General features: G+C 39.8%; 1 protein-coding gene and 1 non-coding gene across 4 annotated transcripts in view; both read left to right on the top strand.

Moving 5' to 3' along the window:
• Positions 1-12,970: 12,970 nt before the first annotated feature.
• Positions 12,971-13,077, top strand: LOC122103408. The gene has a single exon (XR_006146747.1). It is a non-coding gene; the product is annotated as a U6 spliceosomal RNA (small nuclear RNA).
• A 771-nt stretch (positions 13,078-13,848) lies between these two features.
• Mcm9 (minichromosome maintenance 9 homologous recombination repair factor) overlaps positions 13,849-19,870 on the top strand; it is a 66,579-nt gene continuing 60,557 nt past the window's right edge. Inside the window, exons 1-2 of one of the 3 annotated variants that reach the window (XM_042701984.1) lie at positions 13,849-13,941; positions 16,726-17,044. In XM_042701984.1, the coding sequence (XP_042557918.1) occupies positions 16,741-17,044 (304 nt within the window). In that variant the 5' untranslated portion in view covers positions 13,849-13,941; positions 16,726-16,740. Of the gene's footprint in view, positions 13,942-16,725; positions 17,045-19,870 lie in introns of those variants that run through there. The other 2 variants (XM_042702427.1, XM_042665697.1) reach the window with 2 other exon arrangements.

The following is a 19,870-nucleotide window of genomic DNA, read 5'->3' as shown; positions in this document are numbered from 1 at the left end:
CAACCTATTTCCTGCATTGGGATTAGGACATAGTTAACTCTCCCTGTGCCTCCCCACACCAATCTATTCCTATTTTTTACCCACATCTCTCCCTAAGCCTAATAATTTCTGGTTTTCCAAATTCTTCTCTGCGGTTTGAAGCCCATTAACATATAGTTGTTTGATGTTGAATAGATGTATCTGTTGAACTAGATTGTATCTGTAGACTATTGACTGTACAAATGCAAACTTTGATTGATGGTTGCCTTAAGATAGTGTTCTAGCACAAAACTGGTGCTATTTTCATCTCAAATGGGCAGAATAAGCCGGAAAAACACAAGAAAAATGGCAAATCCGGATATCTCAATTCCCAATCTTGATAATCAGGGGTCAGAACAGATAATGAATAATCCAGAGGAGAGTTCCCAAATAGCTCTACAAACACTGCTGGCAAACATGATGAATGAGAAGTTTGACAACTTACAAAGGACTCTGTATGAGCATGAAAGGGAGAGAGAGGAGGCGTCCCAAAAGCTTATACAGGAATATCATAAGCATGAGGAAGCTACTCAAAAACTGATACAGGATTTGCGTGAAAAACTTGAGAATACTCAAAGAGAAAGGGAGGAATGGCGTGAGCAGGCTGAGAACACTCAAAGAGAACTGCAGGAATCCCACGAACGGGAGGAAAGAGAACTACCGGAATCCCACGAAAGGGAGGAAGCTAATCAAAGAGTAATACAGGAATTGAGAGACCAGGTAGAGAATACACAAAGATCACTAAAGGCATTCATGGAATCCATTAACAAAGAGCTGAAGGAAGTCAGGGAGACCACAAAGGGAATGCTGAATGGAACCCAACAGAAGGAATGGGAATCCAGAGAAACCATAACCAATCAACTAAGTGATTTGAGAACAAACACTGAACACCAAATTAAGGAAGTAAAGAAATTCATACAAGACCTAAAACAGAGCTTCAACAAAGAACTTGAAGCCATCAAAGCTGACCAATTAGAAGGAAAAGAGGTAAAAAACAAAGTAGAGAGTCTTGACAGCAGGTTAGACCATGCAGAAGATCGAATCTCAGGGATTGAAGACAGCCTAGATATTATAGAGAAAGAACATACAACCATCCAAGACAAGTCCAAGAAATATGATAGATCTATCCAACACCTGGAAGACACCATCAGAAGGCCTAATCTAAGGATAATGGGTGTAGAGGAGCACCTAGAAACAGAAGTTAATGGTCTAGGAAATTTGTTTAACAGGATCCTAGCAGAGAACTTCCCAAACATACAAAAAGATAGGCCTATTCAGATACAAGAAGCTTTTAGAACCCCAAATAGACCAGACCAGAATAGGACATCCCACCGTCACATTATAATCCACACAGGATCAACTCAGACCAAGGAAAAGATCCTTAAAGCTGTCAAGGAGAAAAGGTTAATCACCTATAAAGGGAAACCAATTAGAATCACCTCAGATTTCTCAGCAGAGACAATCAAAGCAAGAAGAGCCTGGAATGATGTATGCCATGCCCTAAAAACAAACAACTATCAACCAAGAATACTGTACCCAGCTAAACTCTCCTTCATAACTGAAGGCCAAATAAAAACCTTCCATAGCAAAGAAAAATTGAAACAATACATCTCCACCAAACCAGCCCTACAAAAGATTCTTAAAGATGTCCTACACATAGAAAACCAACAAGACCGCAATAAAGGCCAAGAAACTGCACCCAAACTGAGAATCCAAGAACCATAGGAAGAACCCAGTTTTTGCAGCACCCAAGAAGGTGGATAACATGGCAGGAACTCCCAAATACCTCTCAGTCATATCTCTTAATGTTAACGGACTGAACTCTCCAATTAAGCGACATAGACTGTCTAGTTGGATTAAAAAACAAGACCCTTCTATCTGCTGCCTGCAGGAGTCACATCTTGCCCGAAAAAACAAACACATTTTCAATGTTAAAGGCTGGAACAAAATCTACCAAGCAAACGGCCCCCATAAACAGGCGGGAGTTGCAATCCTAATATCAGATAAAATAGACTTCAAATTAAAATTCGTGAGAAGAGATAAAGAAGGTCACTACATACTAATTAAAGGATCTCTACTTCAGGAGGATATTACAATTCTAAATATCTATTCGCCAAACAATGGAACACCCAAATTTATCAAAGAAACACTACTTTCCCTCAAATCCCATATAGATCCAAAGACATTAATTGTTGGGGATTTTAACACACCACTCTCCCCACTAGATAGATCAACTCGGCAAAAACTCAACAGAGAAACCGCAGATCTAAACAGCTGCATAGATCAACTAGACTTAACAGACATCTACCGAACATTTCACCCAGCAGCATCAGAATACACGTTTTTCTCAGCAGCACATGGAACGTTTTCTAAAATAGACCACATTTTAAGCCACAAAGCAAACTTGTGTAAATTCAGAAACATTGAAGTTATACCTTGCATCCTCTCTGACCACAAGGGAATAAAATTAGAACTCAACACCAAAAGCCACCAAAGAAAGTCCGGCATCACATGGAGGCTGAACAACACACTGCTGAATCATGAGTGGGTCATGGAAGAGATTAGAAAGGAAATTCAAATGTTCATGCTATTCAACAAAAATGAACACACAAATTACCAGCTCCTCTGGGACACAGCAAAGGCAGTACTCAGAGGCAAGTTTATAGCTCTGAGCTCCTACATCAACAAATTGGAGAGATCTGAAACTAACAATTTAATGACACATCTAAACCTCCTTGAAAAAGAGCAGCAAGATAAACCCCAATCCAGTAGAAGGAAAGAAATAATCAAAATTAAATCAGAATTAAATGAATTAGAATCCAAAAAAACTATAGAAAGAATCAACAAAACAAAGAGTTGGTTCTTCGAAAAACTTAACAAAATTGACAGACCCTTAGCAAATCTTATCAGAAAAAGAAGAGAACACACCCAAATTAATAAACTCAGAGATGAGAATGGAAACATCACCACGGAAACAACCAAGATTCAGAACATTATAAGGGAATACTTCTCAAAACTCTATGCTAATAAGTTTGAGAACTTGACAGAAATGGACCTTTTCCTAGCAAATATTGACATGCCAAAACTAAACCAAGATGAGTTAAACTATCTTAACAGGCCCATATCAAGCACTGAAATAAAAACAGCAATAAGAGACCTCCCAGCTAAGAAAAGTCCAGGACCAGATGGTTTTACAGCGGAATTTTACAAGGCCTTCAAAGCAGAGCTCACACCAATACTCCTCCAAATCTTCAATGAAATTGAAAGAGAAAGCTCACTGCCAAACACATTCTATGAAGCCATCATAACCCTCATCCCAAAACCAGGCAGGGACTCATCAAAGAAAGAGAACTATAGACCCATTTCTTTGATGAATATTGATGCAAAACTTCTCAACAAAATTTTGGCCAATCGACTTCAACAATTCATCCAAAAAATCATACACCACGATCAAACAGGATTCATTTCAGGGATGCAAAGCTGGTTCAATATACGCAAATCAATTAATATTATGCATCACATCAACAGGAGCAAGAATAAGAACCACATGGTTAGCTCAATAGACGCAGAAAAAGCATTCGACAAGATCCAACACCCCTTCATGATGAAGGTTTTGGAAAAATTAGGAATCCATGGAACATTCCTCAATACAATAAAGGCTGTATATGACAAACCTACAGCCAGCATTATACTCAATGGTGAAAAACTAAAGCCATTTCCTCTTAACTCAGGAACAAGACAAGGATGCCCACTCTCTCCACTTCTCTTCAATCTAGTATTAGAATGCCTAGCTACAGCAATAAGATAAGATGCAGACATAAAGGGGGTCCAAATAGGGAAGGAAGAAATAAAACTCTCCCTCTTTGCAGATGACATGATCTTGTATTTAAAGAATCCCATAGACTCCACTCCCAAATTACTCAAGCTGATTCAAAACTTTGGCAAAGTAGCAGGTTATAAAATTAACCCCCAAAAATCAATGGCTTTTCTGTATGCCAACAATGAGAAAAGTGTGGCTGAAATTAGGAAAGCAACTCCATTTGTAATAGCCCCACAAAAAATAAAATACCTAGGAATTAACTTAACTAAAGAAGTGAAGGACCTCTATGATGAAAATTTTAAAATCTTGAAAAAGGAAATCAACACAGAACTTAAAAAATGGCAAAGCCTCCCATGCTCCTGGATTGGAAAGATTAACATCGTGAAAATGGCAATACTGCCCAAGGCTATCTACAAATTCAACACAATACCTATCCAAATTCCACCCTCATTCTTCAAGGAAATAGAAGAGGCAATCCAAAAATTCATATGGAACAATAAAAGACCCCGAATAGCAAAAAAGCTCCTCAACGGAAAGAACATGCTGGAGGAATATCAATACCAAATTTCAAACTCTACTATAAAGCCATAGTAATCAAAACAGCTTGGTATTGGCATAAGAACAGACCTCAGGACCAATGGAATAGAATTGAAAACCCAGAAATGAACCTACAGACCTATGCCATCTAATCTTCGATAAGGGAGCTAAAACAATACAATGGAAGAAAGACAGCCTCTTCAGTAAATGGTGCTGGCAAAATTGGTTAACTACATGTAGAAAACTAAAGCTAGACCCTTATATATCACCCTGCACCAGAATCAACTCCAAATGGATCAAAGACCTTGAAGTCAAAGCAGACACTCTGAAAACATTACAGGATGGAATAGGAGAAACCCTAGGTCTCCTTGGCGCAGGCCGAAATTTTTTGAATAGAGACCCGGAAACACAACAAATCAAAGAAAGGTTGGACAAATGGGATTGCATAAAGTTGCAGAGCTTCTGCAGGGCAAATGACATAGCTAGCAAGATCAATAGAAAGCCCACGGATTGGGAGAAGATCTTTACTAGCCATACAACGGACAAGGGTCTCATATCTAAAATATACTTGGAACTCAAAAAATTAAACCCCCCAACAACAAATCCTCAAAGAAACAACTGCCCAATAAATAAGTGGGCGAAAGACTTAAAGAGAAACTTCTCTGAAGAAGAAAGAAGGATGGCCAATAGACACATGAAGAAATGTTCAACATCCCTAGCCATAAAAGAAATGCAAATCAAAACAACATTGAGATATCACCTCACCCCAGTTAGAACGGCAAAAATCAAGAACTCTAACAACAACAGATGCTGGAGGGGCTGTGGACAGAAAGGAACCTTACTTCATTGTTGGTGGGAATGTAAACTTGTTCAACCACTTTGGAAAGCAGTATGGAGGTTCCTCAAAAGACTTCACATAGAACTCCCCTATGACCCAGCAATCCCACTTTTGGGCATTTACCCAAATGTTTACAAACAAGACCACACTAAAGCTACCAGCACAACAATGTTTATTGCAGCATTATTTACCATAGCTAAGATATGGAACCAACCCAGATGCCCCTCAGTAGATGAATGGATCAAGAAAATGTGGTATATATACACAATGGAATTCTATGCCTCCATCAGAAAGAATGACATTGCCCCATCTGTTAGGAAATGGAAAAACTTGGAAAAAATTATATTAAGTGAAGTAAGCCAGGCCCAAAGAAACATAGGTCCCATGGTTTCCCTTATTTGCAATATCTAGTATATGTATGAGTCAAGCGGAAAAGGTCAGATAATGTGATGTCAGGAAAATGAATGTTTTTTTCTTTCATGCATGTGTTTCTAACGCATTTATAAGATTATCTCTTTGTTGCTTTGTATGTCCATACCCCACAGTAATACCCCTGCTTTCACTATATTTGATGTCAGTATAACTTGTGGAGGAGATGGGGAAAAACCAGTTGTTTAAGGATACAGGTGGACCTGTTGCAACAATGAGAAGTACAAGTTGTCATGTCCAAAACGAGCTTTACAACGTCGGTGCAGGGGGGGGGGGGGGGGGGAAGGAGAAGGATTGGGATTGGGGGGGAGGGGGGAGGCTGGGATGGGATGTGAAGGGTAAACAAAGGAGGAGGCTGCAATGCTTGGTAAGAAATGCACGTATTATCCTGCCCATGTAATTGTAACCCCTCTGTACAGTATGTTCACAAGTAAAATTAAATTAAAAAAAAAGAAAGTAGTGTTCTTAGAAAACAAAATAAATACAGTTGAGAAATATAAATGGGATTATCAGTTAATAATTACAATAAATTACATGTTTATATTTAAACCTGTCCATACAATTGGAGTTTTTAATCTATCTTCAGCTTCTCAAATGCAAGTTTATAAGAGGTAGATGGTTAGACTTCATCAGGATTAAGATACTGTAAGTGGAGAAGGAAAGGGAGGAGAGGGGTCAGCCTGTTTTCAGAGCAGTGATCAGAATTCACATCCTTTGAATGGAGTTTTTTGTTTGTTTGTTGTGCAGGTCTCAAAGTCTGGGCAATATGCTCAAGTTCTCCATCACTTTAGCCACACCTCCACCTCTGGCTTTTTGGTCGTTAATTGAAGATAAATGTCTGGTGGTTAGATTGGAATCAGAGGCATGAGCCTCCAGTGTCCCTCCACATAAATGTACAGCAGACATTCCATTAGTTGTTAGGTGTGAGGCTGATTTTTACACATTGTTTTTTGGTGTTTTGTTCTTTCTTTATTCTGTCACTTCTCTTTTATTGTTACATATAGAATTATTAAGAGTTATTACCCCATATCTATTCATCATCTCAAACACTAAGTTCCTGACTTGCAGCTTTCCCTGTGTTCCTTAATTTTAAATCTATAGCAAAGACAGAGGCCTTGAAAGAAGAATTGCACTCTATACTAGATCTAGAACAGGAAGACAGAGTCTTATACCATAGAGCCATGACTGATTTACCCTGCCATGCTTTTTATCATGTGGTGGTATAATTTTCTGAGTATAGCTATGTTTACATGATTGTAAATATAATTTACTTTAATTATCAGTCAAAATCTGCTTGAAATCATAAAATAATCCAGCCCAGAAACAAACTTGCACATAGATCAATTGACTCAACAAATGTGTGAAGACCTTTGAGTTGAGCAAGGTCAAGCTTTTCAACAAATGGTGCTGGGAAAACTGTCTGTAAAAGAATGTAGTTGACCCTTAGCTTATACTATATGTTAAAATTAGCTCAGAATGGATCAACAATTTAAATGTAACAGCTACAAGTATAAACCTCTTAGAAGAAAATATGGGATAAAACCTTTACAGGGCTGGGAAGGTGGCTCTGCGGTAGAGCGCTTGCCTTGCCAAGCATGAGGCTCTGTGTTCGATTCCTCAACACCACATAAACAGATAAAACCAGAAGTGGTGCTGTAGCTCAAGTGGTAGAGTGCTAGCCTTGAGCTGAAGAGCTGTAAGACAGCGCCAAGGCCCAGAGTTCAGGGCCCATGACCGACAGAAAAAAGCCTTTATTACTTGGACTTTGCCCCTTGTTTCTTGGACTTGACACCAAAACACAGGCAATAGATACATTTGGACTTCATAAAAAGTTAAAACTCTTGCACACCAAAGGGAACAGTTTAAAAAGACAACCAAAATAAGTGGGATGGGAAGGGATGGGAAGGGGAAACAAAGGAGGAGGCAACAATGCTTGATAAGAAATGTACTCATTATCTTGCCCATGTAATTGTAACCCCTCTGTACAGTATGTTCACACACACAAAAATATATCTTTCAAAGGGCTTAACATCCAGAACAGTCAAGAATGGCTAAAACTTAGCAAGGAATAACAAGCCAGTTTAAAAGTGAACAAATGACTCAGACCTATTTCTCCAAAGATGTTAAAATGGCCAACAAATTCATGAAAAGCTGTTTAACTTCACTAGTTAATAGGGAGATGTAAATTATAGAGTGGCTATAATATTAAAAAATGTGAAGTAATAATTGTTGGCAAGAATGACAAGTTGGAGCCATTGTGGTTGTGAATTGAATGGTGATGCCATTGTGGAAAACAGTCTGTCAGTTCTTCAAAGAACAACATAGATGACCATATGACCCAGCAATTCCATTCTATAAATACACACAAAAGTCAATTTGACAATGGAAACTTGAGACAAATATACTAACATGCTTAGTAGCGTTTTTCATAATAGCTAAATGGTAGAAACAACCCAAATGTCTGTCAAGTGAAGAATGAATGTGGTTACACACAATAGAAAATGGACCAGCCTTGCTGGGCACCAATGACTCAGGATTGAATTCTAGCTATTCAGGAGGCCAAGACCTAGGGGATCATGGTTCAAAGCTCCCCGAGGCAGAAAAGTCTGTGAGACTCCATCTTGAATTAATCAGAAAAGTATCAGACTGGAGGTATGGCTCAATGATACAGCACCAACTGTGAATAAGCTAGCCAAGTGAGAGCAAGAGGCCCTGAGTTCAAGCCCTGATACTAGCACAAAAAAATTCCAGCCTTAAAAAAGGAAGAAATTCTGAGATGTCTTTAAAAGCCCTCAATACAAACCTTAAAAGCTAACTGAAATAAGCTCATTAAAACAACAAACTGTGTGACTCCACTTATATGAGACTACCTAGAATAGGTAAATTCAGGAAGCAGAAAGTAAAAGTTACTAGAGGCTAAGGAGAGGGCACAAAGGAATGATTGTTTACTGGGTACAGTGTTAGGCCAAGGTTGCAGGACCCCCACCAAGAAGACCACCGAGAGTCAGACTCTACAGCTGTTTTATTTAAATGGGCTGCAGCTTGGGCCTCCGACACAGCAGAGCCCAGGAGGAGAGCCCCAGCTAAGGATTTGCAGGTCTTATAAAGGCACACAACCAGGTGGTTTAGCACCACATGTTGCTCTGCTCTGAAACAAGCAACAAATGGTCACTGCCTCAAGTATTCTAACCTTTCAAGAGTTTCTGTGCAGAATTATTTTTGTTTTTTTAATCCTGGAGATGATACCGGTGAAGTTACACAAGATGGTCAGTGAGCTTAACGTTCCTGAATTGTATACTTTACAAAAGGTTGAAATGGTGCATTTCATGTACATTTTACCACACTAATAAAAAGGGCGAAGTAGCAGAGACTTATCCCAGTGATTGCATTGTTTTTTGAATAAACAATATATTAAGGATGACTATATATAAATTGAGAGGTAATCTTTTCATTCCATTTGTTTTTCTTCCTGTAATTTTCTCTAAGCATGTTTTACTATTTGGTACCTCAGCATATGTTTAGGTCTCAGTGTCTAAACATTTGTCAGAGGCAATGACAAGATGACCTCACACACAGAGAATTTCACAATTAACTGAAGGCCTCCACCTGTTGTGCTAAGCATTGACACTTCTCCTTTCTGCTTTTTGGGACTTCTTCATTAAATGGGGTTCTACTGCCACCTGCTGAAAGTTCTGCTTGCTTCCACTGTGAAGTTTTTTCCATGCCCTCATCATGTGTGCCCTATTACAAATGGTCATTCAACAAACATCTCTTGAGTATCAGGCATTTTTGGGTGGCTGGGATATATCACTAAAAAAAAAAAAAAAAAAACCAAGTATGCCTGTAGCATCTTTATGAAGCATAGATGAGAAGCAGGAGAGCTAGACAATAAATAGACATGGTGAATGGCAGAAAGTGCTAACTCCTTGAACAAAAGGCAATGATAGGACAGAGAGATGAGGCGTTCAGAGGCTGAGGAAGGTGGGGCACAATGCAGAATTAAGTAGCATTGCCAGCTCAGCCTCAAACTGTCTCTCCAAATCATCTCTCCAAACTGTGTGCAAGTCAATTACCATGTAATTACCTCTTGGCTTTTCCTTCAGGTCCAATGTCTGACTCCTAGGTTACTAGAGGAGTCTAGTGAAATAGATCTGTATCTTTAAGAAAGAGACTGACACCCTATGTATGTGTTAATATCTCCATATGCACATGTGATTTTATATGCAAATAAAATTTTAAACTCTAAATATGTCAATTTATGTTTAGTTCAAATATATACACCGTACACATACACAGACAGCTCTGTCCCCAAAGGATTAAAATATGGCTACAATGAATATGCTGAAGATATATAATAAAAACTATATTCTTATTTTCACAATAAAAAAATGAAAAAGAAAAAAAAAAACTATATTCTTAGTCCCAGTTACTCAAAAGGCTGAGATCTTAGGATCACAGTTTGGGAGGGTTTTTTTGCTACTAATTCTATATTTTTTATTATCTTTAAATAGTCATACAATTCAACATGTCAATTGATAAGTAAAATGCATCATGATCAAAGTCACTCCTTCTGATAATGTTTTGTAAATAGGAAAAGCTTTCCTAATCTTTGATAAGGGAAAATTACAGCATTTAGGAATAACTCAAATGTAAGAACTGTGTAAGAACACTTGAAAAGCTCTTTACTGGTCTCACTAGATCCAAAACAGAAGTAAGATTAAAGAAGTCCCTTGAAAATCTTTCATCAAGTCCTGGCTCAGCTAGGTTTTTGGCTGGTAAGACAAGTCACTAATTCTGCTTTTTATCTGTGATACAAAATGATATTCTTTGGAAAGGACAGAATGGAATCAAATTATGGAATTCTAATGCATTATGACCATCTTTGACTATCTCATTGCAAATAAAATGAGAGTTTTTCTCAGAAATATGCTTTTAACTGAATTCATTTTAGTTTCTAAATCTCAATCTTTGGTGGATTTCCAGTGCAAAGTTCCACACTGTAAGGCACAGCAGAAATAATTTTGACTGGGACCTTTCATAACAGATGCTGGTCACCCACCATGGGCAAAGAGCTTCAGTCATGCATTCCAAAACCATCAGTCTCGTCACCAGTTCATGACGCCGTAGTGTATGATTTAGCTATAAGATGTCCCTTCAGGAAAATTAAAACTCAATTTTCTGTGTGGGAAATACTATAAACATTTCAATATTGTGGAAAGCCACTGAGTTCCTTTTATTTAAGAACTTCATTGAATATTATATACCAATTGTGGTTCAAACTATGTTTGAAGCTGATATTAGCTATTTTTCTCTAATCATTTGAAAATAGGACCACAAATGTTCCTAAAGATCATTACGAGCAAACAAGCAATGATCATCTTCTATTGATTATTAGAGTTATACGTGCACCCACACACAAAGACTGGCATAGCGATAACAACGGGCTGACATGGTAGTACATGCCTATAACTGAAGTACTTGAGGGGCTGAGGCAGGAGCACTTAGGGTTTGATGCCAGACAAGGGTTTGATACATAGCAAGACTGTATCAAAAAGAAGTGAATAATAAAAAGAATGCTGGAGATAAAAGATTTTTTACTCTGTAATTTATTCCACTTTAGATGCTTAGTGAGGATGGCAAGAATAGTTCCAGGTGCCAGTGTTGTGCAGGTGTATGGGCTCTACAAAATTACAGGCATTCCATCTAACTCCTAGGAGTTAGAAGGAAATCTATGCCCAGTTACTAAGTCAATGACACTTGTGGTTTCTGGCAAACTCTCCCTTTCCACAAAACGCCTCTGGCAGTCAGAGTGGCTTGGCTGAAGATCAACACAGACTCTAGGGCAATCTGATTCTTCCACCAAAAATGTGGAATCGAGTGTGTAAAAAGTTCAATTTTTCATTACTTTTACAAGGAAAGGGATTCACTATGACATTTCTACGCTTGAATACAATATGTCCTGTATCTGTTAAGACAGAAACAATGCAAGCTAGTTTTGCTGTGCCCTCATTCACCCTGCCTCACTTCCCATGAAAGCGTTGTACCATCATATTGTCATGAAGTGTTAAGTATTTGAGGATGGGGAGCAAGAGTAAAGTATGTAGCTGAGAGGGATGAGCATCCAGAGGGATGAGGAACAGCAAATGCAACTTGTGACAGGAGAGGAGAACCCAGACATCACATCACTACGACCCACCGATACTAAACTAGCGAAGGAACTACTACAAACAGCTCCATGTTCGTAAGTCATGCAACAAGAAGAAATACAAGATTCTTGGAAAGACCAACTATGGAAACCCAGAAATAACCTGAATAATACTTACCAAAGAATTTGAATTTAGAGCTAAATTTCTCAGGAAGAAAATTTCATGGTGAAATGGATTTGCTGATGAATTTTAACAAATATTTAAGGAAGAGAAACTAATTTAACAAAGATTGTTCTAGAAAAATCAAAAGGGAAACAATGATTTATTCAGTGATGAATTACCTTGATAACAAAACAAAAAGACATTACAAACAAGACCAGCAAATAAAAATATTAGGTCAGTATCCCAAATGTACACGTAAAACTTCATATTATCAAAATCTATAATCCATTATACATATATATAAATATATGTAATATACAAACATAATATATACCAAAATATATAAAAATAACATATATATAAAGGATATGTATATATGATAGATAGAGCTGGGGATGTGGCTGAGTGGTAGAGGAGTTGCCTAGCATGTGTAAGGCATGGGTTCAATCCCCAGTACTGACAAAAAAAAAAAAGTTTTAAAAAGGAAAACACATTATGACCAAATGGGAATCCTTTCAAAGAAGTAGTTGATTTAATATTCAAAATTAAATTAATGTGATTCACTCTACTAGGGATGCCACAAGTGAGTGGTTTAGAACAAATGAAATTTATCTTCTCACAACTCTAAAGGTCAGAATTCTAAACTTCAAAAATGGCCAGGGCCATATGCCTTCTAAAAGTACTAAAGGCTTCCCTCCTAGACTCTGAGACCCTCAAGCATACCTTGACTAGCAGGTGGCTACCTTCTCTGGGTCCCATGACTTTTCCCTACAGAGTATTTGTATTCAACATTCTCCTTTTTTTGAAGATACCATCCTGTTGGGTAGGAGGCCATCCTAACCACCCTACTTTTGACAGGATTTTTTTTTTATAAAGATGTTATTTAGAAGTAGGGTCCCGGGGATTAGGAATTTTCACTATCTTCTTTTGAAGAGGAACACAATCCAGTCCACACACCACCAGCGCCAGGAAACAACTGATGTTGGACATCAACGAGAAACTGTAAGAAAAGGCAATCTCGTGTTCGCTTTGGCAGCACATATACTAAAATTGGAACGATACAGAGAAGATTAGCATGGCCCCTGCGCAAGGATGACATGCAAATTCGTGAAGAGTTCCATATTTTTAAACAAGTCGTTTAAGGATACAGGTGGACCCGTTGCAACAATGAGAAGTACAAGTTGTCACATCGAAAACGAACTTTACAACTTTGGTGGGGGGGTGAGGATTGGGTGGGGGGGGCGGGGGAGGCTGGGAAGGGATGGGAAGGGTAAACAAAGGAGGAGGCTACAATGCTTGATAAGAAATGTACTCATTATCTTGCCCATCTAATTGGAACTCCTCTGTACAGTATGTTCACAAAAAAAAAAAAAAAAAAAGGCAATCTCTTTGAACAAGTGCTGATGCCTACCCCTAGGTAAATGAGATTACACACTCACGAAACCAAAAGCTCTAAAGCATTTATCCGGAAACACTGCGGGAGAGCCTTTGTGTATGGGGTTAGAGTTCTTAAACACAGAAGCTCAACCAATCCGGCCGGCCGGCCCGCCCAGCCCTCCGTCCCCGACCTACCCCGGGGCCAGGCGCCCGGTCAGAGGCCCGCCCCTCCCTTCCCCAGACCCCGCCCCCTTCCCCGGTGCCCGCCCCTTCTCTCCAGCCCGCCTTGTTCCGCCCTCCGCTCGCAGCGCCGAGCTGGGTGCGCGCGCGCCCGCTCGCCGGCGTCTCCACCCGGAAGAACCATCAAGGCTGGAAAGTTGGGTCGGTGGAGCGCGGGGCCGAGCCGGGCCGGGCTCGGAGCTCCGGCGCGAGGCAGGCCTGACGAAGCCCGCGCGCTCCCGCGTCCAGCGGCGCCTCCGCGCGCACGCCCCGCCCCCGCCGGCTCCGCGCGCCCCCGGGCCGCGTCGGTGACCCCGCTGCGAGGCCGCGGGGAGACTTCAGACCCTGCGTGCGGGCCCGTGAGCGGCCGCCGCCGCCGCCGCCGCGTCTCCCAGGTGACTACTGCAGGTTATCCCAATTCTTGTCCACGTCTTTTTGTTCATAGTTCACAACTATTCAGCTTCGCGACTCGCTGCCTGAAGGAGCGCCGGGAGCAAAGCCCTGGGTTGGTCCGACCCGCGGAGGTGTCCCAGGGCGAGGCCTGCTGGCCGAGGACCTGTGGGTTAGGAAGAAAAGTTCGGAAGCATTCCTCCGGGAGCGCGTCGACTCCGCGTTTGCCGGGCGGCCAAGCGGGTGGGAATGGCGGGAGACTGCAGGCGGCCGGGCGGCAGGGCACGTCGTGCTCGGCCCCGCCCTCCGGGGGCGTGGCTTTCATGGTGGGGGCGTGGCTCCTGGAAGGGGCGGGGCCACCCGCCAGCTCCCAAACACGTGTTGTAGGGGACGAGATAAAGCCAAAGGATTTCATTTTGACCCCAGACACTCAATTAAAGAAAGGGGTGTGCAGAGATCTTGCTCAAAACAGTAAGTGCCTCAAATCAGTTGCCTGCATGGACATGAGTTAGCACAAAGTTGGCTAATTTGGGGCAGATGTGGAAAACGAAGGCTATTTTCAAAGAACCTTAACAATATAAAAACGCTGGTGTGACTTAGACGAAATGTCATCTGATTTTAATTTGCGTCTTAAATTCTGTAGCTTCCCTCCTCCTGGCCGATATGGAGCTCTTTTCCAAACTGCTAAATGTGGGTCTCTACATTGAATATGCGCTGATAGGATCTTGGGAGATTCTCCTGGAGCCCCTTTCAGGAGTTCAATGCTTTTTGTTGTTTCACTGTTTAGGCAAAACAATATTGTGGAAATCTGTGTGCTCAGTTGTTTCCCAGATGCTTTTTCTGCTTTCTGTTATCAGAATGTAAGTTATACAACGATAATTAGTAGTGGCCATGATTTACCCTCACAATTTTTGTCCACTTCTTTTTTGGCAATATTAGGGGTTTGACCTCTGAGCTACACTTGAGCTATACCAGCCTTTTAAGCTTAAGGTTCATTTTTAGATAGGGTCACCCTCCTACTTAGGCCTGTTGCATCGCTGGGCTAACAGTGATATCCTGCTAGGCCAAGCTTATTTGTTGAGATGGGGGGTCTTGTTAACTGCTCAGGTGCCTCCATTTGCAGTCCTCCAGATCTCCACCTTCTGAGTACTTTAACTTATTCTCTTGGACATATACTTTTATATTCTTAATCTCATCCTGGACGCTTGAAGTTCTAAGAATTTTTGGCTTAACAGTGGTATGTTCTTAAGTCTTTCACATATTCCCACATAATAGGTTCTCAAAGCAGGCAAAATATTTTAATAGCATAAATTACACATGTTAAGGATGCTAATCTATGAACTTTGTAACAATCTTCATATTTGTTTAAGCCTCGTTTGATAAGTGCTAAAAAAAAAAAGTCAAATTTGGAGAACACCTTTCCTGTAGTACTTAGTCTGTTTCCAAAGCAGGCAAGCGTTTCTGAATTGGACAGTCCATTTGTTACTGTCCTGAGTAGTTACTCCCATCTCATTCGAATGTAATTCCTCTCTTCTTTAAAGGTGCTCTTTAAATTTGGTTTATTTATTCAGCTTTGCAGAAGCCTATAGTTATATTAGGGAGAAAAAATAGGAAACATACTAATTTCCATATGTACACTTATGAAGTGAATCATTATTCAACTTAAACCTGGCTATCATTCTAACTAACAACGCAGAATATTTGTGGATGTATATGTGTATAATTACAAAGAAAGAATGGAACACTCATGTCTGAATAAAACCTAGAACAAGCTTGCTTGTGAAGAACTCCACTGGGAATATCGTCAGCTAAAAGAATAACTGTTTTAAGCTGGGCACCTGTGGCTCACGCCTGTAATCCTAGCAACTCAGGAGGCTGAGATCTGAGGATCACGGTTCAAAGCCAGCCCAGGCAGAAAAGTCCATGAGACTCTAATGTCCAATAAACCAATAGAAAAACAGAAGTGGCACTGTGGCTCAAGAGGTAGAGTGCTTGCCTTGAACTGAAGAGCTCAGGGACAGTACCCAGGCCCAGAGTTCAAGCCCCACAACTGACAAAAAAAAAAAGTGACTGATTTAGATTTTTTTTATTTATTTATTTATTTTTGGTCAGTCATGGGACCTGGGCGCTATCCCTCAGCTCTTTAGCTTGAAGTGAGTGCTCTACCACTTGACTTGGTTAATTGGAGATAAGAGTCTCATGGACTTTCCTACCTGGGCTTGCTTCGAACCATGATCAGATCTCAGCCTGAGTAGCTAGGATTACAACCGTGAGCCACCAGCTCCAGGCTTAGATTTTATTTTTGAGAGCAAGTGTGTGTGTGTGTGTGTGTGTGTGTGTGTGTGTGTGTGTGTGTGTGTGTGTGTGTGTGTGTGTGTGTGTGTGTGTGTGTGTGTGTGAGTGTGAGAGAGAGAGAGAGAGAGAGAAGAGAGAGTGTGGGAGAGGAGAGAGGGAGAAATGTGGTCAAACAAATCTGGAGTCATTACAATATGTAATGACTAAACATATTGTAGGTTTAATGTGAACAAAGATTTGAAAAAAGATTTGAAAAGTGGTTTGTACTATTTTGTCTTTTGATAGCACTCTCTAATTCTTTGACTTGAATTTAACTTTTCTCATTTTTAATGTACATGTTTATATGACTAACAATTCAGATGTTTAAATTCAGATATTGCTTTGTGATTATAGTGTAACTCAAAATTCTTATGATTTACAACTAATTGTTCTTGTTAAATATTATATAAATTCTGAATTATAGAGGTATAATACTATCTTTTATTTTTCTTTAGTGATCTAGATTCAAGATGAATAGCGATCAAGTTACACTGGTGGGTCAAGTGTTCGAGTCTTATGTTTCAGAGTACCATAAGAATGATATTCTTCTAATCTTGAAGGAAAGAGATGAAGACGCTCATTATTCAGTTGTGGTTAATGCCATGACCCTTTTTGAGACCAACATGGAAATTGGAGAATATTTCAATGTGTTTCCCAATGAAGTATTAACTATTTTTGATAGTGCAATCCAAAGATCAGCCTTGACAATACTCCAGTCCCTTTCTCAGCCTGAGGATGTCTCTATGAAGCAGAATCTTCATGCCAGGATATCAGGTAAGTCTCTTAATAAATGTTGCTGCCATGTCATTTTCTAGGACCAGTTAAAGAGATTATAACGGCTTCAAGTACTGTTGAGGTAGTTATTTATACTTAAAATGTATATCCTATGTATCCCTGCCAGTCTCTTCTTTGAGATCACAGTGATTATCTTCTGGGTTCCTTGTCATATGAACAATTGGAAGGGAGGAGATGTGCGGTCAACAGTATTTCTGAATCTGTATTTCTGTGTATATGTAAAATTGTTATGAGCATCTGTAACTACTAATAATAATGAGAATTGGTCATGTAAGAATTAGGAAAGTGGGACTGGGAATATGGCTTAGTAATAGAATGCTTGCCTAGCATACATGAAGTCCTGGGTTTGATTCCTCAGTATCACATAAACAGAAAAACCCAGAAGTGGTGCTGTGGCTCATGTGGTAGAGTGCTAGCTTTGAGCAAAAGAAGCTCAGGGACAGTGTTCAACCTCTTGAGTTCAAGCCCCAAGACTAGCCCCCCCCCCCCCCCAAAAAAAAAAGAAGAAGAATAGAATTAGGAAAGTGGTAGATTTTGTCCAGTGATCTTCAAAACATTTTAGGAAATTTATTGTTTTATGTATTAAAAGTAGCATTGTACTGGCCACCTATCAGGAACTCACTATTTTTGTTTCATGCATGACAGATGAAGCATCTTGATTTTTAACTGCAGTAGCGCAAACGGCAACTTCTGGTGGCAAAGTTGTGTCTTTGAGTTCCTTCCACCAAGTCTTTGGTTTTTGCCCCTTAGTTTTTGTTTTCAAAATGATGATGATGATGATGATGATGATGATGATGATGATGATTTGCCTGTACTAAGGCTAGTGCTCTACCTCTTGAATCACAGAGCCACTTGCAGCTTTTTTGAGTAGTATATTGGAGATAAGAATCTCATGGGGACTTTTCTGCCCAGGTTGGCTTCGAACCACGATTCTCAGATCTTAGCTTTCTGCGTAGCTAGGGTTAGCCACTGGTGCCCACCTTTCAAAATGATTATTAACAGGTGGGGGCTGGGAAGGTGGCTCAGTGGTAGAGCGCTTGCCTTGCATGCATGAGACCCTGGGTTTGATTCCTCAGCACCACATAAGCAGAAAAAAAGCCGGAAGTGGCGCTGTGGCTCAAGTGGTAAAGTGCTAGCCTTGAGCTGAAGAGCTGAGGGACAGTGCCCAGGCCCTGAGTTCAGATCCCACGACCGGACCCAAAATGATTATTAACAGGTAGATGGAAATGAAGAGCCAGTCTTAACAATTTTAGGAAAAAGAAGCACTACTGTGTAATAGTTCATTCCACGAAATCATTTCTTGGAAGGCAGTACTGGATCATGAAAGAAATGGGATAATTGGTTAGAGCTACTTCTCTGGTTTGGGAAATTTAAGTACTTATTGCTTGTGGGCCTGCCTTCCTCTCGTACTTCTTTTACATCAGAATATTCCTTTCTCTTAAGCATAAGGTACTTTGTTACTCAGAGTGGAGGGAAGAAGTTGGTTATTTTATCTCACTAAACCTGTTTCTTCACATGCAAACTCACCTCTAGACTCCCTATCAATCCCCAAACCTCCTAAAAACACTTTCAAAGTATCATCATTGTATTAATGAATAAAGACTGGTATAGCTTCATTTTATTTTTTGAGAAAGACTTGGCAAAATTAAAAGCAAATTCTGGAATATTTAAGGCAATCATTAAATTTAACCATTAAATTCAAAACCATACATTCCTTTCATTAAAAAAAAAAACTTTGCGGAAGTGGCGCTGTAGCTCAAGTGGTAGAGCGCTCGCCTTGAGCTGAAGAGCTGAAGGACAGCGCCCAGGCCCAGAGTTCAAGCCCCACGGCCGACCAAAAAAAAAAAAAAATACATATAATAAAAAAAAAAAAAACAACTTTGCATACCTAGGAGGATTGGCATCCAAGACTGCTCTGGGCGAATAGCATGAGATCCTATCCAAAAAAATAAAGCAAAAAAAAAATCCAAGTGGTACAGTGGCTTAAGTGGCACAGTGTCCACCATTTTACCTTATATTACATTTGAGGGAGGTACCTATAATCAACAAGAATATTTATTATTATTCCAAAAAGTTGAGTTACTAGAGTAGAACTACTTAAAAGCAAATGAATGTTTAAAAATGACCAGATATTTGAAATAAGTGAAAAGTAGCTTTTGTATTTCCTACTCTAAAAAAATTAAGATTATTAATAATTATGCTTCAAAGCACTAAATAAACTCTTCCTAGAATTAGTAAGGATTGTTAAATGAGTCTTAGCGTGGAAATGGTATTTAGGAAATGGTTCTGGTTTCTCCTTATGTTTAGATACCTTCCCATGCAATTTAAATATTAAAATTCTCTGAGTGACCCTATCCATTTCACATGAACTTAGCCTATTTTTAAAATTCTTTGAAAAACTAAATTGTAAAATATGTTGCTGCCTTAGTAATACTCATTCTACATGAATGAGTATATGTGTATATGAAATTGCTAGACTCGGGAAACTAAAAACAACATGATTTAGGTCTAAGGGAGCTATGTGGTTAAGCAGTTACCAGATGGCATATGTATGCCCATGGGTACATGGGCACGTACATGTTAACAGCTGTGGAGGAGTTTAATGGCAGACTGCATGTTATGTGATGCATGCCTCACTCAAGACAGATGGAGGTATTTTAGCTCACAGAACAGGGTGTATTTAAATTTTCCTAGAGGGCATCACTGGACATTTCTAGAAGGACAAGTAAGCTAGTAAAGTATGAAGGTGTACCAGTCAGTATGAATAGCATGCAAAAACTAAGGGCTGGAAATAGTCTGGTTTAG

Source organism: Dipodomys spectabilis, unplaced genomic scaffold (genome assembly GCF_019054845.1).
Source record: "Dipodomys spectabilis isolate Male_0828 unplaced genomic scaffold, ASM1905484v1 ptg000001l, whole genome shotgun sequence".
Classification (NCBI taxonomy): domain Eukaryota; kingdom Metazoa; phylum Chordata; class Mammalia; order Rodentia; family Heteromyidae; genus Dipodomys; species Dipodomys spectabilis.
This window is presented reverse-complemented; position numbering and strand designations above follow the sequence as displayed.